Below are 27546 nucleotides of genomic sequence, written 5' to 3' on the forward strand. Positions count from 1 at the left end.
AAAAAGAAATTAAGTTAGTCTGGCAAGATCTAATACACACAAAACCATGCTGGCACAAACTCGTTGTAGCATGATTTGCAATGAAGTCCAGTATCTTATCCCTTCAAAAATCTTTCCTACCACTGTTGTCAGACTAACCTGCCTATAGTTGAAGCTGAGAACGGGATCTCTTTTTGAATAGCAGCATCACATTAACAATTTGCCAGTCTCTTGGCACCATGCCAGACCTCAATGAATCCTGAAAAAAAAGTAAAGAGATTTGACAACCATAGAGCTAAGCTCGTTAAGTACCCTGGGATGAATACCATCTGGTCCCGGACCTTTGTTTATCTTAACATGTTCTAGTCTCTTTTGAATTTCCTCATGTCTACTACTGTATGCATCATTAGTTGTATTACTAGAATTAGGACTAGTAAGAAGGAAACCTTCATTAACTGGTTCCTCATTTGTGTAAGAAGAATATCACCGGCACACAAGATATGCATTCAGCAGGGCAAGCCCTTGCAATTTTATTTAATGCATGGTGCAACGTTTCAGGGACATTCCCCTTTGTCCTCATTTGTGTAGTAGACAGATGAAAAATAACAGTTCAGAATCTCTGCATTTTTTCTGTTCTCATTAACCAGCTGACCCCCCTCTGACATTAAGGGTTCCATCCCTTCCTGCTTAATTTTTTTACTATTTACATATTTAAAAAAATTATTTTGGATTATTTTTACTGCTCGCTGCAATATCCTTTTCCATATTGATTTTAGCTTGTCTTTTGTGTATGATTTATTGGCCTCCTTGTACTTGATAAACTTTTAGGCTGTCCCAGCTAACTTGAGAGCCTTAAAAGCATGTATTTTCTTACCCACCTCAACACCAACACTTCTATTGAACCACATCAGAATAAGAACCTAGAGTTGACACTTGAGAAAGGGCACTGAGGGCCCGAAACATGTTGTGTTTGTCAGTCGGCAATAAACACTAATTCACAGCAGTAAACCTGCATTTGAGTGCTCTCCTCTTTTCCGGTCTAATATTGATTTTGGATGTGCGGTACATCTATATTCAAAGGGGATAGAAGCATTGTTCAGGAGACACAGCTATTGGCAGTGCGATGGATTCATTCTAATTAGTAAGAACCTAGAAACAACAAACAGCATGCAAGCAGTAGTTTAAACTGCAATGTGAGTTCATTTAAAGTAGTGATAGCACACTAAAGCTGGCCATAGACACAAAGATTTGATTGTACAAATCTCAGTTTCGTATGATTTACGGGCCGTGTGTGGAGTGTCCAGACATTTTTCGTGAGATGGCGATCGGTCATTCAGTTGATCGGACAGGTTAGAACAGAAGCGTAACTAGAGGTGGTCGGGCCCTGGCGCAGGATGCGCAGCCGGGCCCCCGCCCCCCTCCGTACACCCGGAAACTGGCCTGGAATATGCGCCACAACAGAGGCGCACGGACTGCGCGGACTGCAGGGGGCCCTGAGGGGGTGCGGGCCCTGGCCCGCTCGCACCCCCTGCTCCCCCGGTAGTTCCGCCACTGGGTTAGAACATTTCTTATGGCTACCGATAATATCTCTGCATGTATTGCCGATCTGACAATATCAGTGGGAGACTGTCACCAGCTTTTGTCGGATACAATTTTCGTACGATTGCTGTCGGGCAGAACTTTGTCTGATCTGTTCTTTTACTATTTTATTTGATCTGAATGGTTAGTGGCAGGTCAGGAGATGGCACCAATATGAAGGTAAATCTGCATGTCCATGGCCACCTTTAGCCTTTGGCATAGCCCAAAACATGTAGTGTGCTACCACTGCTTTAAATAAACCCACATTGCGGTTTAAACTACTGCTTTCATGCTGTTTGATGATTCTTGTTATTGATATGGTATTTGGTGGTACACAGACATCATTATCAACAGCTGGAATGTTTTTAAGAAGCTGAAACTGAGTCAATACTTTTTTTAGAATAGGAACCTAGGATGTACTTGAGAGAAAAGCATTCATAAATAATGTACAGCAGAGGTAATAAGTAGGAAACACGAAGTCTGAACTTAGAACATGAAAACTAGAACAGTTTATTGGATTAAAAAACAGACCTCGAGGAAAAGTATAAGGATCAATATAAGTGACATATATTGTAGTCCAACAATCATATGGATGAATTTTTAAAGCAACAATGCACTCCAGGGCCAGCAATTGGTGCAAGAGGATCCACCAATGAGAATGTTGTGTTGTTTACATTTGACTCTTAGTTCTTGGTTTCTTAGGATTGTTGTTGGGTGCAAAAAAAAAAAAAGGTTTCGTTTGCCACCTTTTTTTCCCCTTAACAGGTAATGCAAAATATACCAGAGGCATAGAGATTTGCACATCTTGGTAAATCGATGCCAAAATCAAATATTAATGGTTGTGGCCAGCTACGTTTTCTCTTAATATATAAGTTCTACATTTTAATATGTAATAGGTACTCACAGACATATTTGAACGAACCAGTGGGTCAAGATCTGCAGAGGAGTTGAAGACTCTGGCACTAAGGGGTATAGGCTACCATCATTCCTCTTTAGATGCTAAAGGAAGAGGTCAAGTTGAAATGCTCTTCAGGATGGGATACCTGCGTGTGAGTATATTCATTGCCTATGTGGCTGAAGGCAACCAGATAATAAAGTTCACAGTCTGTAGATTATTATTTATATTATTGTGCATATTATTTATATGATTTAACAATCCATAGCATAATCATAGCACTGGTGTTTGATAACTTAAAATGTTTGTATTTCTAAGACTATAACATTCATTTTTGCAATTTCAAGACATTATATAAGCTTAACTGTGATAAATATTTCAGTCTTATTACATTACTGATATGAATTAGTGCAGATATATGTAATTTGTCCCTATTTATTTCATATAGAATAAGTAACCCTTACTATGGGCTTGCATGAAAATGCTCTAACTGTCAAGCACATAGTAAGGTACCTAATTTTTTGGCACTACCCCCTTGGCAATGGCCTGCGATATAATTGTTGCAGGATTCAAAGTGGTTTGAATTTCAAACAAATGTACTTCTTGCCTATTTATACTGGACTCATCCACCACTGATCCATCACACTTTTTTGATAAGAGCATAGGAACATAGGTAGGAAGGAGGATATGAATGATTATTACCCCCACCATAGAGAGGGTTCTGGACATGACCCTTCAGCCTACTGACCTCAGTCCCTATGACTGAGAAATGATAATTAGTGATCACTTGTGTTTCAACTTCTTACCTTCCTAGCCTCCCCTGGTATGACTTCATTCTATGGCATACATGATTCACTCTACCTGTACACAATGTGGAAACTGACGTCTCTTCACAGCCTTTGGAGTTTATATTTTTCATTAGCCCTTAGTATACGCTGTTAGATTACTTATTATGATAATAATAATAATACACATTGCAATGCAACAACTTTTCTTTTTCTATTCTGCAGATATAACTGATTTTATAAAAAAATATAAAAAAAATTATTTGAAACTGAACTAATCAGCTCTACAGCCCATGTTTTAAAAAATTCTAGTTTTACAAGGAATGATATTAAGGAATTCAGCTTTTTCCTGTCCAAACTGCTTTGATCTGAAGAGCAAAGATAACAGCACAAATATTAAACGATAATTCTTGCAAATTTTAGGCACCCCCTCCCCAGTTATAATTATGGAGAAACTAGTTGTATGCATTGCTCAGGTGCAATTTTGGCCCATTCTTCCACACAAAATGTCATAAAATCTTGAAGGTTCCAGGGGGCCTCTGCTTTAAACTCTGATTTTCAGTTCTTTCTATAGATTTTCAATTGGATTCAAGTTGGGTGATTGACTGGGCCATTTTAGCAGCTTTATGTTCTTTCTCTGTTCTTTCTCTGAAACCAATTGAGTGTTTCCTTGGCTTGTTTGTTTGGGATCATTGTCTTGCTGAAATGTCCACCCTCGTTTCATCTTCAGCATCCTGGTAGATGGCAGCAGATTCTTATCAAGAATGTCCAAGTACAGTTCTCCATTAACCCTTCCTTAAATTATATGAAGTCTGCCAGAACCATATGCTGAAAAACAGCTCCACACCATGATGTTCACACCTCCAAACTTCACTGTTGGTATGGTGTTTTTGGGGTTATGTGCAGTGCCATTTCTCCAAACATCATGTGTGCAATGACATTCAAAGAGTTCAATTTTGGTCTCATCTGACCAGACTATATTCTCCCAGAATTTCCAAAAGTTGTGCAGCAAAGTTTAAACAAGCTTCAACATGCTTTTTCTTCAGCAGTGGAGTCTTGCGTGGTGAGTGTGCATAGAAGACATGTCAGTTGAGTGCATTACTTATTGGTTTCTTTGAAACAACTTTACCTGCTAATTCAATTCAATTATTTTCTGAAGTTCTCATCAAGTGATCCTTGGCTCCTGGACTACTCTTCTGATTATTCATTTGACTCCTCTGTCAGAAATCTTGAGAGGAGCACCTGGTCATGGCTGGTTTAGGATGAAATGATGTTCCACTTCAGGATTAGGGCTCAATGGTGCTCACTGGAACATTAGAAATATGTCCGTAACCAATGGCATCAGTATGTTTGCAACAATAACGTTGCAAAGGTATTGCAAGACAGATTTCAGCAGGTTTCTTGGCTTTCCATTCCTTTTTGTACTACCTTTTCTTGATGTGTTCAATACGTATTCCCTGTGTAATTCCACTTTATTCCACATAATTTGATTTATGGACTAATTTGTTTTCCATGTCAATAGCCCCATATACTGTACCATTTAAGATTTTTTTATCAGGAATGAATAATTTTTACTTTCTGCACAGTTTCAAGCTTTTCCTAAATTAACTTAACATACAAACGAAGTTTGCAATGCAATTTTCTTACTTTTGCTAATTAGTATTCTGTTGACAGTTTTCTTACATAGCACCTATATTTTTCCTTTTAAAACAAAAGGCAAAAATAAGTCCAGCAAATAACATGTTGCCTTGTGCTTCCTTTTGGATACTTATTTGAGTACCTTTTCTTTGGGAATCCTTTGCCACACTGTAGCACCACATAAACTGGAGGTACAAAACACACATGTGATGAAATCAAGAACAGATTTATTTTCCATCTGTGATTCAGCACAATTATTTAACATGTATTTTCCTCATCACACACTCTTTACAGTTAGGGTTTTCCCAGATCACTTGGCCCCAGCCTCCTGCTTACTTCTCAGGCCCGGACTTTCAGCAGAGTTGTCCGCCTTATGTTCCAGGTACACTGGGCCCTACTCACCCTAGCCCTTATAACCCCTGTACTCATACCTAACTGGGCAAGTACACTGGATCTCTCAATTCCTCCTCTTTGGAGCCTCAGCTGCTCTTCTCTACCCTATCATTACCTCTCACCATCTGCAGTGAGCTCCAACCAAATCTATCCTACCACTATCTCACCCACTCACTCCTACCAGTTACCTTTCTAAGGTGGCCTCAAGCTTCCTGGAGTCATGCACTATCCCTTATTTTTATCAGCCAAAGGGGAGCCCTTGGTGTAGCTTTTTAATCCCTAAGTACCACTGTTTTTTCCCTGTTGGTCCCAGTGCACCTTCTGTTTTTTCTGATTTTTGCCCGAACTCCAGCGGAGATCAAAAAATCTTTGGGACTTCTACCACTGACTTATATGCAACCTCGGAGATCCCGGATTTTCGGATTCTGACTTTTTCCATCCTCGGGTATAATAAATCCCCAAAAAAATGGATTTTATAAGAAAAAAAACGAATTTTTCGGGGTTTTTCGCCAGTTTAGTAAATAACCCCCTTAGTCTTAATTCATAAGGCCTGAAAGTTTCATCATTATCATCATCTTTATTATTATCACCATCTCCTTCATATCAGAGTTGGCCTTACTATTTGTTTTATACTTTTCATATGTATCTTTTTCATTTTTATCTGTTCTTTAATTTTCTTTTATTTTCTGTCCCTCTTTCTGTTTCAGGACAGATTCTTTAATCACTACTCCCATATAATCTAAAAATGTATTTTTTCTCAAGTATTCAGATTTATTTTCTCCCCTACTCTATAGTACTCTCCATTTTGGCTACTTTATTGCTCTGCTCTTTAATTTCGCTATTTTCTTTGTTTTTCGCCTTCAACCTTTGCTATTACCTTGCTTTTTCCCCCCTCTACTTTTGGTATTTGTGTAGTGAACAGGTGTGAACATGTATGTTTAGATGATGGGAGTAACCTTGGTTAAAGTAGGCTACAGGATAAGAACCTGAATACTTGGATTGCAAAAACATTTTTTATATTTTACAGTGTTGTTATTTTACTATGTTTGTTGCTGACACCACACATAAAATAAATTGTTGAAAAAGGACTTTGCAAAAAGGAGTATTCCTATTGTAGTACTGTAGTTTAAAAAAAATGCCTCCATTGTACAGTATATTAAAAATAAGCATTTATACAATTCTGGGTTTAGCACAGATGCAGAGATTGGTAGTGGGGATTGAGGGGAGTGCATTAAATACTACTGTGCTTGTCCAGGTCATTCTCATTGCTCTGCAAAGTAATCTAGTTAGTTACAATCATATGCAGGCGCTTGACTCTGCTATTTTTACCCCTCCCTGCCGATCTCTGTGTGTCTGTAGTGGTAAAGAAGGAGGATACCTCATTGTGTAGGATTGGAGGATATTTTAACAATTTTTATATTATACAGAACAATTTTCCATCTGTCTTTTTTTAAAGGTTGTTACTGCAACAGGAACTCTTGCCTTGGGAATCAACATGCCGTGTAAATCTGTTGTGTTTGTCCATGACTCTGTTTACCTGGATGCACTAAATTACAGACAGGTATCATCTACTATTAGTCTATTCAGGAATAAAAGTAATTATTGGAACAAAATTGCAAATGTCTCTTTGAGTGAATAAGTGCTTATGTAATATAACCCCTGTAAAGAAAGGAATGGAAAAAAATAAGTTAAGTGTTTCAGTTCTCTTAAGCTTGGCACCAGTGTTTCTCCACAGTAGCTTAGTGGACCCAAATGATTAAAGATGAATATGTGCCAAATCAGTCCATTTGGCCGGCCATTCTTATGCAAAGGTTTGAGTTCACGACTCCCAGTGAAACTTTGGTCTTTTTAGTATACTACAGGCCCTAAGTGCAATCTGTTATTGTTTTTACTGAAGAAGTTGGTGTGTCTTGAATCCTATTGGCTTTCACCCAATAGGCCTCCATAGAGGTCTAAGGCTGATATAGCATTTCCCTTTCCTTCATAGTCTTATCAAATAATAATACATAAAGGTTATTTTAAAAGGTTTCTTTAAGTCTAAATCTTCTACTATCTATTTTTTTAACTCATGATGAACAAGAAGGTGCACTGCTCCTGCTAATTATCAGCACTATGTCAGTCATCTTGCTGTTACCTTACATAGATAAATTATTATCAATATTATGTCATTTTGACTTATATTACACTGCACTCATGGGGGTAAAGGACACTTGATAAGTGCTGGTATAATGTGTTTATTGCTTCCGGGTCCAATTACATCAACAGAAAACATGGAGCCAGATTAACACAAATCAGGTGGGCTTCCCATTGGAGGATTATTTTGCATTGTAATTCATCTGCTGTCTTTGGAAAGTTGTAGAAAAGTTAAATGAGCAATATTGTTTTATGAATACAGCCCTGGGTCAGTTTTGTGGACATGATTGGGCAAATCAACTTGTGACCAGGAGAACCACTATATTTTTTAGTAATTGTGTTTCTTAATTAACCTCAGATGTCAGGACGCGCAGGAAGGCGAGGCCAGGATGTGCTGGGAAATGTATACTTTTTTACTGTTCCCTTGCCTAAAGTAAAGCGACTTATGAAATCAAATGTCCCTCATTTGAAGGGACAATTCCCATTAAGCATCTCTTTGGTGCTACGACTGATGCTGTTGGCTGCCAAGGCTGATGATAAAGAAGATGCTAGAGTTAAGGTATTATTATTATCCTTTATTTCTATAGTTTTATGCAGTTTTAATTTCTATAGTTTTAATGCAGCTTACTACTACAATGCACACACACAGAGACACTATGGTTAATTTCATCAAGAGCTAATTAATGGGGAACTAAACGTTCAAAAATATTATGGCTATTAATATGGCTAGAAATTCCATATTTGTTATGCTAAACGTATTTAACCAGCTTAAAGGTTCAGCATCTCTATAGTAGTAATGATACAGGCCTTCAAAATTTTGATTTTGTTAAGAGTGATCTATAGCACTCACATGCTCAGTGTGCTTTGAGCAGCTGTTAAGATGCTTAGGGGTCATTACAAAATATGAAACAGAAAATGAGGGTTGCCATATAAGGTCTGTCATATAAGCTGATGCTGCAGGGCTGATTAGTAAATTCTGATGCTAATTGTGCTGGTTTCTGAATTGACATGTTCTGATAATCTGAATTATTGCCTTATCAGCCTTATCAGTATCTTGTGTGTAGGTCCCTAAGCTCAGTAAGTGAAAGCAGCACAGAGCTTGTGCAGTGAATCAGCAGAACAGAAGACAGGTAGCTACTGGGGCATCTTTGGAGGCACAGATCTTCCCTGCTAAAGGCCTGTGGTTGCCTTGGGCTGGTACAGAAGCCCAAAACATAATGTACAACATTTGTAGCTTACTTAAAGGGATACTTTCATGGGAAATGTTTTTTTTCAAAATGAATCAGTTAATAGTGCTGCCCCAGCAGAAATCTGCACTGAAATCCATTTCTCAAAAGAGCAAACAAATTTTTTTATATTCAATTTTGAAATCCGACATGGGGCTAGACATATTGTCAATTTCCCAGCTGCCCCAAGTCATGTGACTTGTGCTCTGATAAACTTCAATCACTCTTTACTGCTGTACTGCAAGTTGGAGTGATATCACCCCCTCCCTTTTCCCCCCCAGCAGCCAAACAAAAGAACAATGGGAAGGTAACCAGATAGCAGCTCACTAACACAAGATAACAGCTGCCTGGTAGATCTAAGAACAACACTCAATAGTAAAAACCCATGTCCCACTGAGACACATTCAGTCACATTGAGAAGGAAAAACAGCAGCCTGCCAGAAAGCATTTCTCTCCTAAAGTGCAGGCACAAGTCACATGACCGGGGGCAGCTGGGAAATTGACAAAATGTCTAGCCCCATGTCAGATTTCAAAATTGAATATAAAAAAATGTTTGCTCTTTTGAGAAATGGATTTCAGTGCAGAATTCTGCTGGAGTAGCACTATTAACTGATGCGTTTTGAAAAAAACATGTTTTCCGATGACAGGATCCCTTTAAGCTTTAGTTTTACATTAATCATCTTGTATGCTTCTGGAGTGTAATCACTGTAGATTAGGAATCGAACCCACTACCCCAGCTCTGCAGGGTAGCAGTGATAACTATCATGCTTTTAAAGGGGATCTAATCCAAAAAAATTACTACAAGTAAACTTACTCAAAGTGCTTCTCTGTACACTCTTGCACTTTTGCTTCTGAAATATTTGCAGTTTTAGATTATTAACATCAGACTTTTGTTTTCCATGCCCATAATAAATGTGCATAGGTTAAACTTTGCACTAAAACATTCCTATGACTCCCACAATAACACAGAAATATAGTTACTTATAAAAACGTGCACATCACTTAGAGTATTACAAAAACTGGGAATGACATGTGGGGCTATTTCAGCCTGAGAATGGATACCATAATATGATTTCGACTTATATACTTTCAAGCTTTCCAGCAAACAAGACATTTCGACCCAACTCTGCATTTGGAGAAAAGAACAAACAACAACAAATATATATATATATATATATATATATATATATATATATATATATATATATATATATATATATATATATATATACACACACACACACATACACACCTAATAAACCTCTGTTTATGTATTTAACTTAGGCATTGTCAGTAATGAAGCACTCCCTGATGGCATTTAAGAGACCTTCTGAAACCAAAATGTTAAAGCTCTACTTCCTGTTCTGCATACACTTCTTAATCCATGAGGTATGAATTCTGAAAATATGCTGAAAATCAGTTCATTGTGTTATCATTCGTTATAACATAAATATTAGCCAAATATGTGTTTGTGTTATTCAATTAATATTGTTGGCAGTGTAGAATCAAATCATCTTAAAGGGGAAATATCCTGAAAATGTAATATAAGCTTCATCATACTAAAATAAGTAACATTAATACACTTAATACAATCAATCGTTTCTGAAATAATAACTAATCCCTATCCCCCTCTCAGCGTCTTTTTCAGCGTCTGTTTCTCTTCATTCTGTCTTCATGCAGGAGTTGGGTGTCAGATATTATTGACAGTTAGATCCAATATATCTTATGGGGGGCTTCCTTTCCTAGCAGATGCATTTGAGCTAACCCAAAGTAGTGATCCCAGTACAAATAAAATCTAGCAAAATAAATGCCTTTGGCACAAATTCTACATGTAGAGAGACAGGATTTCTAGTGATTTTTTAGTGAGCTCTAATACATCTTCTAGGCAAAAGGAGTCCCCTAAAATATACATTAGATTTAACTGTCTTTCAAAATCAGACTACCAACTCCTGCATCAAGCGAAAATAAAGAGAGGCAGATGCTGAGAGGAGGATAGTGAAGGGTATCTTGAATATTTCAGAAACGGTTCAGGATTTAAAATTAATTCTATATACAAAACTTCTTATTTCAGTTTGTTGAAGCTTATATCAAATTTTAATTTTCACGATAGTTCCCCTTTAAACATTTTACTGTACTCACATTTCCACTGATATAACTTAAAAACAAATGGTATATGTATTTTTCTACATATGGCCCTACCTGTCAGTACAGGAGGACTGGGGTTAAATTGCTCCTCTCCGGAGGCAGGACACACAAATTGATACTTTTGAGTCTCCTCCTCCCTGTCATCTCCACCTCCTCCTCCGTTTTTTAGTTTGTCCTGCCTCAGAGGCAGCTTTTTCTCCTTCTCCTGCAATAATACTAATCTTGATGGTTTTACAGTGGATCTGTCCCTCACAACAACAACCTCTGAATTCCCTCACTTTATGACCTCACTTGACTGAACAGTAGTAAAACAGCCTGATAGTCAGTCCAACAGCTGGGGTAAAAGAAAACCAAGCAATCCCCCTCACCTACCTCGGAGGATGAAATGCATAATGTCTTCCCTAATTCTCCAGAGGAATCAGGCTGATATTCTTCTTCAGAAGAAGGGTCCTTGTCTGGCTCACGATCAACATCATCAGATGACACCTCCAGACAACCAGAAGAAATTAAAGGCCTTTTCAGATCCATTTTTGCAACAGTAGCGATAAAAGAAAAACAGGTTCCCTTGTCAAAAGCTGACAGGGTCTTAGGCAATTGCACAAAGCACCCCAGATCATTCCCAGTGTGCAAATCCACTAGTAGGATGGTCGATTCAGAATGGACACAGCCTGACAAGAAAGGAAATATACCACAAACGTTTTTCAATACTTATTCAGTTCAAGATGAAGTTAAAATCTGGAACAAAATCCCCAAGGTGGATCCTCCCATAGCGAGGCTGTCCCATAATACTATGCTACTGGCCAAGGCTCACTTAAGGAACCAATGGACAAAAAGATGGATTCTGCTCTCAAGAAAGATTTTCAAAGCTCAGCAGACGTCTTTAGACCCACAGCAGCTACTGTAGCCAAAACTATTGTGCTCACCACCTGCAGGCCTGCAAACATTTAAGGAGAACATGTCAAGAATTAAGACAGCTCTCACATTCCTAGGAGAAGGGTCACTAGACATAACAATACTCGCTGCCAGAGCATCGGCAGCTTCAGTGGTGACATGCAGAGCCCTGTGGATGTAACAGCATTTGGCTCGGAGCTAAAACAGATCATATCAGACGTCACAGGGTAAGGGTGCCTTCCTTAAGGCAGACACCCTCGACGTGAGTTCCATCGCAGAAATTACTATCACAGATCGTGGCAATCTAGTAATAAGCATCAACAAGATCAACCCGGCCACAAAGACAGGGGCAACAAAACAAGTGCTACTAAAGTTTCCCCGGAAAGTGGGAGTGGCAAAAATCAGGATTCCTGACTATTCCCTCCTTCCCAGAGACACGTATCAGGTGGGAAATTGATTACAAAACTCTGGAGACATATAGCAAGAATCCCTTTAAGGTTTTGCTTGGAAGGGTATTTTGTACCCCTGGGTAACGATGTTGAGGACCCAAATACAAAATACCCTTCCAAGCAAAACCTCCACAAAACAGATTCATCTTCTCGACTCTTCCCTCTCAGCCAGAGAAGAAAGAGGCTCTATTCCACATAATTCAAGACTTACTTCAAAAGAAAGTCAAAATTACTCTTCCCAAGCAAAAGTTTTCTTGGCTTTTAATCAAATCTCTTCTTAGTAACAAAGAAAGATGGCGGGTACCAGCTGGTCCTCAACTTACACTCTCTCAACCAGTTTGTGATATATCAATGGTTCAAAATGGAATTACTTCCATTGATCATTACATCCTTAAAACAAAATGCATTAATGTCCAAGATAGACATCAAGGACACTTACTTACATATACCAATACACAAAACTCATCAACGCTACTTCAGATGTGCCAAATAGTGAGGTAATTTTCAATTCCAAGCTGTGCCATTCGGCCTAACATCAGCACCCCACATTTTCACTAAATACCTAAATACCCTACTGGCAGTATTAAGAACACATGACATACATGTTACAGCTTGACTGGCTGATCTCATCATTTTGGCAACCACCAAGGACACACTTTGAGTTTTTACAGACTCTTGGCTCTCACGGCTGGCTAATTAACCATCCAAAAACCCAGGTTCTGTCACATTCAGTATGCCCCTTTAACATTTGCTTTCATATCTGAAATAATTAAGTGCTTCCTTTAGCATGAATTTCTACATCTTTCTACTGACAGTTTGGATGACTGTTCTTTTGCATACTGCTCCAGTTCTCTCAAGTGAAGGAATGTAAAAAGGGCTGTGTTACCACACCTCAGCACTCGCCGGACAAGTCCTAGAGTGGAGGAAAGTATGGTGCTGCTGGGAGAGACAGTGCCTAGCAGAAGGAGTCTTGCTGTCAGCAAGAGTGTTGCAGAGGCTGGTGAACCTAAATCCCTGGAGGGGAGAAGGGACTGCCAGAGGCTAGTGAGTGTGAGTCCCAGGAGGGGAAGTGAGAAGCCCTGAAGTTCCAGAGGGTGAGAGTTTCCCTGAATGGTGAGAGTCCAGAGGTGGGAAAACCCTGAATGTTTTGCATTGAAAATGCTGAACTGTACCCTGAGTGTACCTGAATATTTTGCATTGAAGTTGCTGAACTGTTTTCTGTTGCCTGTTGCCTTTTATTGGGAATGCCCAGTGCTTAATAAACCTGTGTTTTGTCCAAAGCCATAGTGTCCCTGTCTCTAAGCTCAAAATCCTGCATACCACATGCTAATCACCCCAAAAAGTGCATGTGCAGGTGAGTGGCATGTCACATAACCCATAGACCCTTGAGTGCCTATATTTATAATGGCACTGGGCCTAAATTCAGTCCAGACAGCATAGGTGTCTGAATGCTGGCAAATCAAGAATTATCTGTGACTGAATATGTTTGTCAGTGAGAATTTATTTCCTTTGGAATAATTAAAACATTCTTTATGCATAATATTCATATTAAAGTTACAAAACTTGCTAAGCTGGCAAGAATAGTAAACTCTTATTTTTCTTTTTGGATTTTAGGGCTATTTGGATCAAACCTGCAATCCTTTAGACTGGACTGGACTGGTCACCCATTTAAATTACCATGAACCGTCAAATTTTGTTTTTGTCAGTTTCCTTGAAAAGGGTTTATTTCACCGGCTGTGCCAAGTAGAATCTAAAGGTACTATATCGTTTATTATGCTTATTACTGAACATTATTAAGGAAAGTATAGCATCAGTTATTACCTCAAAATCATATTTACTACAGGTTTCTTTATATAGTTTTTTGTACAGCCTATAAGAAAACCTAGGCAGTTGTCCTTGGAAAGCAAATATATTAGTCATTAGTAAAAATAGCCACTAATGACCACTTAATCTAGCCATGGCTTATTGATATCATATCATACCCCAAGGCTTTTAAGCAATGCTCCTTCTGGTTTTTTGGAATGGTAAAGATTGCAATAAAGAATTTTCTGGTCAGCCAATCAGAATGACGTCAGACAGACTGCAAAAATATTTAGATAGATTGATTCATCATCATTTGGTTGCATCAGGCCAACATGTTAGGCAGGAGGAGTACAGTAATTCAAACCAAATATCTCAAAGTAATTATTTAACTGCTCTTTTGTTTTATTCAGGTTCAAATATTTTTCCACAATCTGTGATGGAAACCCTGATGCTGGTTTTGGCAAACCTGTTTGGAAGAAGATACCTTACTCCTTCTATTCGAAAATTAAAGGGCACATTTAAACAGTCAAAGGTGGGAAATGGGATATAGTATTTGATTGATAAATGACAGACTTGATTTGAGACTTAAATCGCATTCATGTCAACAGAAATTGATCTGCTGGTAATGACCGCTGCTACAAATACCATGCAGTTGTCATCATTTGCGTTAAGTATGTTCCAAACAAATAAGACATGCAGGATGCTGATGTTTCTTGAACTAAAAGTTCAGTCATGCTGTATCCAGTCCCTTAAAGAATAAACAAACCAAACAATCAAACATTTTTCTTTTTAAAGGGCATGTAAAGGAAAAAAAAAATAATGAAAAAGAAACCTATCTCCAATATACTTTAATTAAAAAATGTGTACCGTTTTTATAAGAAACCTGACTGTATGCAGTGAATTTCTCCCTTCATTTACTGCTGTGGATAGGAATTGTCAGATGGTCCCTAACTGCTGAGCAGGGAAACAATCATACTTATGAACAGCAGGGGGAGCCCCCGCCTTACTTCCCAGCTATGCAGAACTCAAGCAGCTTTTTTATGACGATCCCTAAGCAGCCCAGACCACACTGAGCATGTGCACAGTCTTAGTCTTGCAAAGATGTTTAACAAAGTGACAAGATGGTGACCCCCTGCAGCCAACTTTGAAAGCATAAATTATTTGTTTGATTAGGCGTGTGGTGCAGTAAGTTCATGTTTATATTTAGTATACAAAATACAGCATTTCTAACCTTATTCTATTTTAAACTTTACATGCCCTTTAAATGAGATATTTCAACTGCGTGTTACATAGTTACATTGTTAAATCAGGTTGAAAAAAGATCCATCAAGTCCATCAAGTTCAACCCCTTCAAATGAAAACCCATACATACACACATTGACCCCCTCCATACACTCATATAAACTATATATACTCATACACTAACTAGCTTTTAGTATCACAATATCCTTGGATATTATGCTTGTCCAAGAAATCATCCAAGCCATTCTTAAAGGCATTAACTGAATCAGCCATCACAACATCACCCGGCAGTGCATTCCACAACCTCACTGTCCTGACTGTGAAGAACCCCCTACGTTGCTTCAAATAAAAGTTATTTTCCTCTAGTCTGAAGGGGTGGCCTCTAGTGCGGTGATCCACTTTATGGGTAAAAAGGTCCCCTGCTATTTGTCTATAATGTCCTCTATTGATAATAGAGGTGTAATCATGTCCCCTCGTACACGCTTTTTTTTTTTCAAAGAAAATAACCCCGACCTTGACAGTCTACCCTCATAATTTAAGTCTTCCATCCCTCTAACCAATTTAGTTGCACGTCTCTGCACTCTCTCCAGCTCATTTATATCCCTCTTAAGAACTGGAGTCCAAAACTGCACTGCATACTCCAGATGAGGCCTTACCAGGGACCTATAAAGAGGCAAAATTATGTTTTCATCCCTTGAGTTTATGCTCTTTTTATGCAAGACAGAACTTTATTTGCTTTATTGGCCACAGAATGACACTGCCTGGAATTGGACAACTTGTTATTTACAAAAAAACCCTAAACCCACTTTAGTAAATAACCCTCATAGCGCATAACTTGCATTTATATTATTTTTGCCAAAGTGCATAACCTTGTATTTATCAACATTGAACCTTATTTTCCAGTTTGCTGCCCCGTTTTTCAATATAGTCTGATCACTCTGCAAAGTTGCAGCATCCTGCATGGGACCTATAGTTCTGCACAATTTTGCATTGTCAGCAAAAATAGAAACCATACTTTTAATGACCTCCTTCTGGTCATTAATAAACAAGTTTAAAAGGACCAACTACAGAGCCCTATGTTCCAGGCCAACATCCCTTAATTTAACCAGTAACCATCTGTGTGGCACTGCAAATTCTTTAGCAAAAGTCTTAGTAAATCACATACACTGCCATCCCCTGCTCACCTTCTTATGAAAAATAATTATAATAAATCTGGAAAGATCTGTTACACATAAAACCATGCTGGCACAAACTCATAGTATTATGATTTGCTATGAAGTCCAGTATCTTAGCCTTTATTAACCCTTCGAAAAGCTTTCCAACCACTGATGTCAGACCTGCTGGCCTATAGTTTTGAGAACAGGATCCCTTTTTGAATAGCGGCACCACATTAGCAATTCGCCAGTCTCTCTGCACTATGTCAGATCTCAATGAATCCTGAAAAATAAAGTAAATAGGTTTGGCAACCACAGAGCTAAGCTCGCAAAGTACCCTGGGATGAATTCTATCCGGTCCTTGTTCTAGTTCCTTTTGAATTTCTTCATGTGTGAACCATGAATCATTAGTTGCATTACTAGAATTGGGACTATTGACGGTTTCCTCATTTGTGCAGACAGACAAAAAACAACAGTTCAGAATCTTTGCTTTTTTTCTGTTTGCATTAGCCAGCTGCCCCCCCTCTGATATTAAGGGTCCCACCCCTTCCTGCTTTATTTTTTTACTATTTACATATTTAAAAAAATAATTTTGGATTCTTTTTACTGCTTACTGCAATACCCTTTTCCATATTGATTTTAGCTTTTTTTTTTTTTGCATGATTTATTGGCCTCTTTGTACTTTATAAACATTTTGGCTGTCCCAGCTAACTTGAAAGCCTTAAAAGCACATCTTTTCTTACCCACCTCAACACCAACGCTTCTATTAAACCCCAAGGGGTATATTTATCAAAGAGTGAAGTTAATATTGAAGTTCCGCTACTAGAGTGAAATTCCGCCACTCTCCATTCATTTCTATGGGATTTGTATAGGCGTATTTATCAAAGGGTGAACTTTCACTTTCACCCATTGATAAATACGCCTTTCAAAATCCCATAGAAATGAACTGAGAGCTGCAGAACTTCACTCTTTGATAAATTTACCCCCAAAGGTTTGTTTTGCAACAACATACCTTGCTTAGAAGGGGAATATACTGATGTATATTTATTAAGCAGCATACAGTACATACATCCAATTTTTGTTCCATGTTTAACCCTGTGAAAAGCATTTCCCACTTATTATGTTGCAGAGATGCCCTTATACTGTCAAAGTTTGCACATCTAAAATTTTGTGTTTTAGTTACTCCCTTATAGAATTGCTTCTGCAGCATAATCCCAAAGGAGACTATGTTGTGATCACTATTCCCTAAATGCTCACCCATGCAAATGCTAGGCATGCCAGACATGCAATATAGATCCTTGCTTAGAGGTGTCACAATATCATAGGGAATGAACATGTGAGTATATTCATACCATTGCAAGGAAAACATTGTGGGGATCTGTAGGTTATATATTTTACTGAATAAACTGGATTAATTTGAACGTTATATAGATTAAATAAGACATTCTTTTCTGTATATTAATAAGAGTTCTAAAACTAAAATCTATTATTTGTGGTTGTAACAGGTCTTTCTGGAAAGTCTACCAGATGATTTTGCTGCAGCTCTTCAAGACTACAATTCTAAAATATCAACAGTCTTTGGGCAGTATCTTCTTGCTGTTTCTCATCTGGCAAATTATGAACAAGAATACAAGCTTCCTTTATCCCAAATCAGTAAGGGAACCTCCAAATGCATAATATGAATATGAAATCTGGAATTTGTAAATGTGAACACGCTATTTTATTATGTGTATATTCATAAGTGGCTCTAGTTAAAGAAGCCCAGAGAGTCATTCATTGAATTTATTTTATGAAGCTCTAGAGGTCAGTCAAATCAAAATGATGCATGCAGTTATCAATGCCAAATGAATCTCTTCTTTTATGCCTATAGCCAGGGCTACATAGTCAATAGGTTAATCTTATTCTATTCAATTTTAGTGAATAAATAGAAGTTAGAGCCACATCATACTTGCATTGTCTCTGTCTTGCTCCGGGTATATCTGTATATATACATTTGTTTTCCTATTAGTTCCCTTTTAGAGCCATGTATCTGCATGTGACATTGACTGTTTAGAATGTTAACATGCGCCTTGCTCAATAAAACTGTGGACAGTTGCTTATAGTATGTTGCATGTTACAAAAAGGATCAACACTCTTGCAAGAGGCACACTGATCAAAATTTTGTCTCAAAAACTTGAGATTGTGATTTTGTTTGGAATATTAAATTGGCCCCATAGTGTCAACTAATGTTTCAGAGGACACCACTCAAATGAGTTCCCTGATTTAGTAGATATAAATGTATTTTTGTTTTTATGTTTATAGTGACTTAAACTGGGTTATTTCTTTTTGTAATGTCCTGTGTGTATGCAGACTTCTCTGGGGAAGAATATAAGGATTCTGAACTTGTAAACCATCTAATGAATTGCACCACAAGAAGAAGTGCCATATCCCCTTTTGCCTGTCTGTCTGGAAATACGGATCATGACTTACTTTTTGCAGAAAATGTGAACAGTGTAAGTCACTGAAAATAAGAGAAATGCAAAAAAAAAATTGTTTGAGCACTCTGCCCAGCTTGCAACCCACTCTTCCACTAGGATTTGAAAGATGGAAGCAACACTGAGTTCTGGGTGGGCATGGGATGACAGCTGCCCATTTCTCAGTTCAGCCCTCTCCTTTTTAATACTAATGTTTCATTAACTGTGTTCCCCTGTGGTCCCCACTAGAATATAGGGGAGTCATGCTGCCCATAGCAACTAACTGCCCTGTGCCCGGGCCATGCACCAGACACAGAATGATGCAGCTTGGATTGCATTTCAAGAGCTAATGTAGACACTACAATTCTTTTTTTAGTTAACTGCATGGCTAAGACTTAGAATATTGACTTTGCACTTGTGTGGTCCAGGACTTACTAGGACAGGAAGGCCCTCAATACAATAACTTCATGACTCTTATTGAGAGAAAAATATCCAATAGCATATTTTAAAATTACATGTTAAGAGAGATTATACAGTATACTATAGATGATGGCTTTTATCAGCATAGGTTTTTGGAACTGGGAAGGTGGCCCTCAAGTGAGATCTTTGCCCTGGGCCTGCCTTAAAGCAGTTCCTATTATGTGTGTGTATGGAAGTACATTGCAGCCTCTGAAAAGTCAAAAGGAAGCACACGGAATAAGACATGCATTTCATGTATCTACAACGTTTTCACCACAAGTTTTAGAGACAGAAAAAAATGCTAACATTTATGGGAATTTGATCTACCAGCCATACAGAAATAGAATGCATATCCCCAGGAAATAATAGCAATGCAATAACCAGGGCCGGATTTACATAGTGGGTGCCCCTAGGCCCACTGCCGTTCGTTGCCCCTGCCCCCCCCCCCATTTATTTGTGCAAATTTTCATCATCAATGGGCATTGGCACATGGGAAATTTAAAAAACTATTGTATCTCCAGTGCATCCCCGGTGTTTTTGAACAAATGTGGGTGTGTTTGGGCCCCCCTAAAATCCTGCCGCCCTAGGCCCGGGCCTAGGTGGCCTTTCCACAAATCCGGGCCTGGCAACAACTAATCTAAATACTGGGATTCAGTTAAAAACACTTAGCCAATTTGCATAGCATACAAACAATAAATAGATTTTTCCAGCCAGCTGAAGGTATAACAATGAAATCAAGCTTCTGCTGCAGGTTACTGCCCAGGTGCAAATTTGCCCAGTATAAATAAATCATATTTGCCCTCTTAATATATAATGTATACAAAATATCATGTAATTAATATTAAACATTTAGGGCCCTATTTAAGATTGTACCTAAAAGCTGCTAAAGTTTTTCTTTTTAAAATTTACGGAAATTACCAAGGGTTTTCGTCCTGAAACCAAGATTGCTTGTGCTGAAATCTTAAATAGGCCCTCAGCGTTGTGTAAGTAATGTCAATTTCTTTACAGCTCTTATTGCAAACTGTTCAAGTGAGCCAAAAACACATTCCTGTGCTGCATTTAGAGAAAACAGATGCTTGTGGTAGAAAACTGTCACTTAACGCCTATGCACTGGATTTCTTTAAGCACGGCTCCTTTGATGCACTACAAGAAGATAACAGGTATATCAGTTTCTTTATTAAAGGATGAGTAACATCATAAATATATCTCTTCAAATATATGTTTCTCTTGATCCGCTATAAATGATGGTTGTCCCCATTATATTATATAATCATATACATTTTTGTTGTAGCATGAGCCACCTCTCATTACAGTCCTATTAGCCACCCAGCACTCTATACACAAAGTGAGTTTCAGCAGTGAAATGCATACTTATGGCTTTCGGTGCTGAGATCTGTTTCATGTGTCTGCACCCAATGCATTGGCTCCGGGTGGAGACACCAAAGACCTCAGATAGGAGTGGAGGGCCTATATCTGACCCTGTGTGGCCTTAGCCTTATTCCACTCACCCCTCAAAGTGGGGCTTAAATTGAAGAAGTCTGAAACCACTGTTCCATTTGTATTATCCTGATCGCTCACTCTCTTTAAAAGAATGTTCTACTTTTTAACTCTGAATTGTTTCTGTTACAGGATTAACAGAGGAGCTGCCTTTTACATTTTAAAAGATTTTTCTTTATGCATTGCCGCTATAAGGTAAAATATTCATATTCAAACATTAAACATAAAAACGACATTGATTAAGGGGATTATTTACTAAAATCATAAATATTTTATTCAAAAAAACTATGACCAAACTCCCATGCCTGATATTAGCTTATTTAATAATTTAAAAAAATGATTTAAAGGACATGTAAACCCCCCCAAAAATGTAATCAGTGAACAGCATCTTTGTAATCTTTAGATAACTGCCACTCTGGTTGTTAAAAGGTTACCAGTAAGGCTACAGCATCCCTCTAACCCACTCTTCCCCCTCCCTCAATTTATTTTGGCTTTTGGCTCATGAGCATGCTCCATTCTTCTCAGTTCAGATCAATAAACATAACCTCCAGTCTAATGGCCAATGAAGCAATAGAATTGCTGGTTCCTTTTTTCTCCTAACCACTTCTCCTGAGCTCAGCTTAACCATAACAATGCTCAACCCCATCAGAACTTTTTATCAAAGTATGTTGGCCTGTGTAAACCTGCATTGCATGAACCTTACAGCATGTCCTGTTTGCAGATGTCAATGTTACTGATGATGTGTAAGAGGGAAAATGGCCGCCGGGTGAAAGCTGCTATTTGTTTTAGGAAAATGTGATGGCGCTGGCAAATGGAGGGGGTATATGCAGTACAAATGATGTGGCTCGGGTGGGGAAGATATGCCCAATTTATATACGTGGTAGAAAAATTTAGGCTTTACATGTCCTTTAATCGAATCGCAGAAAAAACTCAATAATATAGAGCTTTTGCCTGAAAACCCCCGAAAAAGTAAGTTTTTTGGGCTAAACCCAGCACAGATCACGAAAACTTCAAATTGAGATAGGTGCCTCTCCCATTAACTTATACATGACCACAACAGGTCTGACATGGTGGGTTTTTGGATTCAGGCTTTTTGCAGCATCAGGGTATAATAAATCTCAAAAAATTTATTTTTCTTCTAAAAATTTTTCTAGTGAAAATAACTCAAATTTTTGGAGATTTTAACATTCGGATATTAATAAGTAACCCCTTAACTGTGCAAATCTTGTGCAAATGATTAAACACTATCTCAGGAAATTATTATTATTGTTATTATTATTAATAGCACTATCACCATGATCTCCTACCTGCTGTAACGGGATACAGTTTGCCCATACAAACAGAACACAGCTCTAGAATAGATGTGCATAGCTACAACTACATATTGTCAGGAGATAATAAGGGGAGGTCTCTACCAGAAATTAGATGTTATAAGCCAGGTTCTGTATTTTGCATTATTTCAATAATAATTTTACATGAGGGATGGGTATATCTTTCCTTTTAGTACACAGACAAAACTGGCATTTATGCAAAGGCAAATGTCTGCCAAGCATTTTGTGTCCTCTACACTGAAGGAATCCAAACCCTAATTTGCATATTTGGATTTGAGAATTTTTAACAAAACTGCATTACCTGAGAACACAAATCCATCAGCTTCAATTGTCCAGACTTTTAGAGGCAGATTTATGAAAATGTTAGATTACAGCTCGCGACAGAAAAATGCACTGATTTTTAGTGATGGGCGAATTTGGGCCGTTTCTTGCTTTGCAGAAAAATTTGCGAAATTCGCGATACAGCGAAAAATTCGTGAAACGGCGCCGGTGTCTGGTTATAGAACACCAGCGTACTTTTTTTCGGATGCTCTCATCCATTTTTGGCAAAATTTCGCTGGCGTCCAAAAAAACGGATGCCGCGAATTCGCACCTGGCGAATAAATTCGCCCATCAATACTGATTTTCTATTCATTACAATGGGATTTTTAGAAATGTATTTATCAATGGGAGAAAGTTATAGTTCACCATTTTATAAATATAATTCTAAAACTTGTGAATAGAAAGTGAGTGCATTTTTTTCATTCTGACATTTATCACATTTTGATAAATCTGCCCCCTAAAGTCACACAACAATAAAAGGCATATTTATCAAGCGAAATGTTCCCGTTTTTCTTGAATGTTCTCATGTGTCTATTTTCAATATATCATTCATTTCTTATTTCGCACATCAGTTTTCTGATGTGAGTATGAAGGTTGAGATATCTAGTAGAAGTAAACTTAGAGCAACTGGCCTTGTTAATTAATCATTGAAGACTAATGATGGACGAATTTCTCCCGTTTGGCTTCGCAGAAAAATGAGTGGATTTTGGACACAGGGCCGAAAAGTCGCTCGCATCAATTTTGACGCCAGCGTTAAAGTCAATGGACGTCCAAAATTTTGACGCCGCCGAATTTTCGCTGGGGTTTCACAAATTTATTCGCTGGTGGCAAAATTTGGAAATTCTGAATACTTCTTCAGTTCAACTGACTGGTGTAGGAAATCTTTGGTATATAAACTCTTCCAATAATCCAATCACAATGGTGCAGTTTAACTATTCAAAGACCTATTAATTTATTTCCCGTACCAGTCAGTTGAACTGAAGAAGCTGCTCGGATGAGTAGTGAAACGTCTTCAATGATTACTCAGCAAGTCCAGTTGTTTTTAGATTTACTTCTACTAGATATACCATGACCTGGATTAATGAAAACCTTTCATAGACGAAGGTTGAGATGTACAGGTATAAGCAAGAATACACTGGTAAAAAAAACACAATAAGTTCACCCCAAATCTTGATTTGCAAAGATCTGTCTCACGATCTCTACCTTCAATAAATTGACCCCTGTGGTTTTGGATGCAGTCTCTAAATAATAGAATCAATTAATTTAAAATGTATGTAATTAAAAAAAAAAAATCTAATTTGAATATGCAAATTAGGGATCAGATTTACTTTGGTATTAGACTGAATATTTACTGGAGGATTTGGTATTGTGTCCCTACTAAATAATAATGATTCTCTGAATAGAGAATTAAGAATGTTCTAGAATTTATCAAAATGATTGCTGTATTCATTCTGACTAACATTGTACCTCAAACCTTGACAGCATCTCTCTGAAAGAAATGTGTGAAGATGAGGATGATCCTGTTGTGTTAGCTTTTGAGCAGCTGAATACGATGTTCAATAAGAAACTAAACTATACTTACTAAAGTCTATGCACAGGTATGGGATCCATTATCTGTAAACCTCTGTTATCTAGAAAGCTCAGAATTACAGCAAGGTCGTCTCCGATAGGCTACGATTATTCAAATAATCCAAATTTTTATAAAGTTCCTTTTTCTCTGTAATGATAAAACAGTAGCTTGTACTTGATCCAAACTAAGATAAAATCAATTCTTATTGGAAGCAAAACCAGCTTATTGGGTTTATTTAATGTTTATATTATTTTCTAGTAGACTTAAGAAGATCCAAATCATGGAAAGATCTGGTAACCGAAAAGCCCCAGGTCCAGAGCAATCTGGACACCAGGTCCCATATCTGTACAACCTTTTTTACGTTTCAGTATTGTACTCTGATAAATAAATGCTAAAAATGTACATTTTCTTTATACCATTCATTGTGTCTGAACGATATGATTTTTAGATGTAAATGTAATGTTATAGTTGTCGAAGATAAATACCGTAAATGAAGATAAATGAAGACATGCATTTTATATACAGTACATGTTTATTTATAACCAAATCGGTCTCTCAGGTTCTTCATTCCTATTTCATGGAAAAATTGATTTTTGTTTGTGGGATATTAACTACCTCTGTGCTGTGAGTGAAAGATAGTTTATGTACCACATAATGTAACTTTTGTTTTTTGGTGGTCTTTAATTTTAAAGTGATACTGGCACCAGGAATGTATGATAAATCTCGAAATTCGAATTAAAACTCGAATGGAGTTTGGATAATTCACAATTCAAATTTGAGAGTTTTGACCTAAAATAAGTATCAGAAGCAAAACCAGCCCATTGGGTTTATTTAATGTTTACATAATTTTCTAGTAGACTTAAAGGGATACTGTCATGGGCATTTTTTTTCTCAAAATGAATCAGTTAATAGTGCTGCTCCAGCAGAATTCTGCACTGAAATCCATTTCTCAAAAGAGCAAACAGATTTTTTTATATTCAATTTTGAAATCTGACATGGGGCTAGACATATTGTCAATTTCCCAGCTGCCCCAAGTCATGTGACTTGTGCTCTGATAAACTTCAATCACTCTTTACTGCTGTACTGCAAGTTGGAGTGATATCACCCCCTCCCTTTTTCCCCCCAGCAGCCAAACAAAAGGACAATGGGAAGGTAACCAGATAGCAGCTCCCTAAAACAAGATAACAGCTGCCTGGTAGATCTAAGAACAGCACTCAATAGTAAAAACCCATGTCTCACTGAGACACATTCAGTTACATTGAGAAGGAAAAACAGCAGCCTGCCAGAAAGCATTTCTCTCCTAAAGTGTAGGCACAAGTCACATGACCTCTTTTGAGAAATGGATTTCAGTGCAGAATTCTGCTGGAGTAGCACTATTAACTGATGCCTTTTGAAAAAACTTGTTTTCCGATGACAGGATCCCTTTAAGGTATGAAGATCCAAATTACTGAAAGATCCCTTATCCAGATAACCCCAGGTCCCATACCTATATACAATTATTTTTGTGAAGTATATTGGAAGCAATTAATCTGAAAAAAAAAACAAAAAAACTATTAATAAATAATGTTGATTGGAAACCATATTGTAATTCAATGGAGAGTCAACAAACCCTTCTGATAAATGCAGGTATAAGCAACTGTTAAAGTGGGATAGCACTTCCAGAAGCAAAACTAGGTATGGGGTCCTACCTGGATTTGCAGTAAGTGTAATCTAGAAAACGTTTAGTAAAATGGAATGGATCAAATGTTTTATACTGTAGCACTGGCTACAAAGAGTAAGTTAACATGTAGCAAAATGTGTTTAATACTCCTCACCCCGTTCCCTTACTTTATAATTGAATTTAAAATCCTATGCCATAATTAGACAAATGCTTGTTTTAAACACGTGTAAATTTATTTATGTTGTATATTTTAGATATTATATTGTACTGGAACCATAATGATACAATTTGTAATGTTGATATTGTGGATAATAAAGAATATATTTTAAATGATATGATCGTGATCTGCATTACTATACAGGTAAAACTTCCATTTTTTATATGCACCTCCCCCACCCATGATCACTTAGCAGGAGACGACAAGAATGCATGTAAACACCAATAAAATGCAATTAACATTGAGCTTGCCCAGTATTATGTGTGTTCAAGGTTTCTGTGTGCAGTACAGGCCCCATAAAAAAATTTAAGGATCAGTTAACTGTGTTGTTGTGAGGTGGAACGCACAAAGTAGCCACCGCAGCACAGTTACAAACATCAAATATGTGAGTGCCCTGAATTTTATATTAGAAAAGCGTAGCACGATGCAAGGATTTTTTTCACATTTAGCTGGACAACTTATGCCAAGTATCTCAAGTACGGCAAATAACTGATTTTGATCATGAACTGTGAGGAATGAAGATTAACGCGCAGATTTATCAAAATGTGAGTTTAAGGGGGTTATTTATCAAGGTCCGAATTTATCTCAATATCGGCTGCTACAAACTCCAATCTAACCCGCTCGGGTTTTTAACGCTTATTTATTATTACATTTTCCCCGAAAATTTGCTTTGCGGGAAAAGCTCCGATTTTCACGATTTTCAAAATTTGTGATATATTTAAAAGCCCGAATTTATAAAAAAAAATCAAAATTTTTTCGGATTTCGGGGAATTTCGGGTATTCGGAGCTTAGTAAATAACCCCTTAAGGGTCAGGGCACACAGGCAGATTCATGGAGATTAGTCGCCCGATGAATCTACCCAAACTGCCTCCCCTGCCTTCCCGTTGGCTAAAATGGAATTCCCTGGCGGGATGGCACTCGGCGAGGAAACTATGGGCGACTTCGGAAAACTAATTCGTTGAGTGCCATCCTACCGGCAATTTACATTTTAGCTGGCAGGAAGGCAGGGAGGCAGTTTGGGGAGATTAGTGGCCCCGAAGAATAGATTTGTCGACGGGCAACTAATCTCCCCGAATCTTCCTGTGTGTGTCCTGACCCTAAAGCTTAATAAATAATTAAAAACTCGCCCGATGGGATTTTTATAATTGTATTTATCAATGGGGGAAAGTCAGAACTCAGCATTTGATAAATCCGGTTCTAAAAATCCCATAGGGATGAATCGAATGTGGGGGAGTTTTTATTTATTAAAATCTAAACTTTCATTTTGATAAATCTGCCTGGTTTTAAATGGAGAGAAAAACATTTTTGCAAAAGGCATATTAGCTCATTCAATAGACTAGTGTTGTCCAACTTCTGTGGTACTGAGGGCTGATAATTGAAGCCAGTGTCGACCAGTTCCGTTTTTTAAACCACACCCATGTTACTACAAGAACTATTAAGACCATATCCACATTGACGGTAGTAGACTATAAAAGTTTATAGTCAAAAATGGCATGGAACTAGTTATGAAAAACCTTTGACCTGTAACTTTTTAATGATCTCTGTACTCAATCTCACAATAACTCTCTAACCAGGATTCACATCTGACACGTAAGAAAGTAGTATTGTGAATGGATTATACACAATATCAACATAGTAGTTAATTACTTCCTCTATAAATCACTCCTTCCAGGAACCTATAGATGAACTGCTTTTTGTTATCTTAGTATTTATTGTGTTATGGAGAT

General features: G+C 37.7%; 1 protein-coding gene across 1 annotated transcript in view; it reads left to right on the plus strand.

Annotated features, from left to right (window-relative positions):
* Nucleotides 1–24121, plus strand: part of LOC108719602 (probable ATP-dependent RNA helicase DDX60) — a 69129-nt gene extending 45008 nt beyond the window's left edge. Inside the window, exons 28-38 of the mRNA XM_041589231.1 lie at nt 2454–2606; nt 6725–6829; nt 7760–7960; nt 9912–10016; nt 13727–13868; nt 14326–14447; nt 17817–17964; nt 18661–18803; nt 20232–20383; nt 20853–20915; nt 23855–24121. Coding sequence (XP_041445165.1) covers nt 2454–2606; nt 6725–6829; nt 7760–7960; nt 9912–10016; nt 13727–13868; nt 14326–14447; nt 17817–17964; nt 18661–18803; nt 20232–20383; nt 20853–20915; nt 23855–23957 — 1437 coding nt within the window. The 3' untranslated portion in view covers nt 23958–24121. The remainder of the gene's footprint in view (nt 1–2453; nt 2607–6724; nt 6830–7759; nt 7961–9911; nt 10017–13726; nt 13869–14325; nt 14448–17816; nt 17965–18660; nt 18804–20231; nt 20384–20852; nt 20916–23854) is intronic.
* Nucleotides 24122–27546: the final 3425 nt, after the last annotated feature.

Source organism: Xenopus laevis, chromosome 1L (genome assembly GCF_017654675.1).
Source record: "Xenopus laevis strain J_2021 chromosome 1L, Xenopus_laevis_v10.1, whole genome shotgun sequence".
Taxonomy (NCBI): Eukaryota; Metazoa; Chordata; class Amphibia; order Anura; family Pipidae; genus Xenopus; species Xenopus laevis.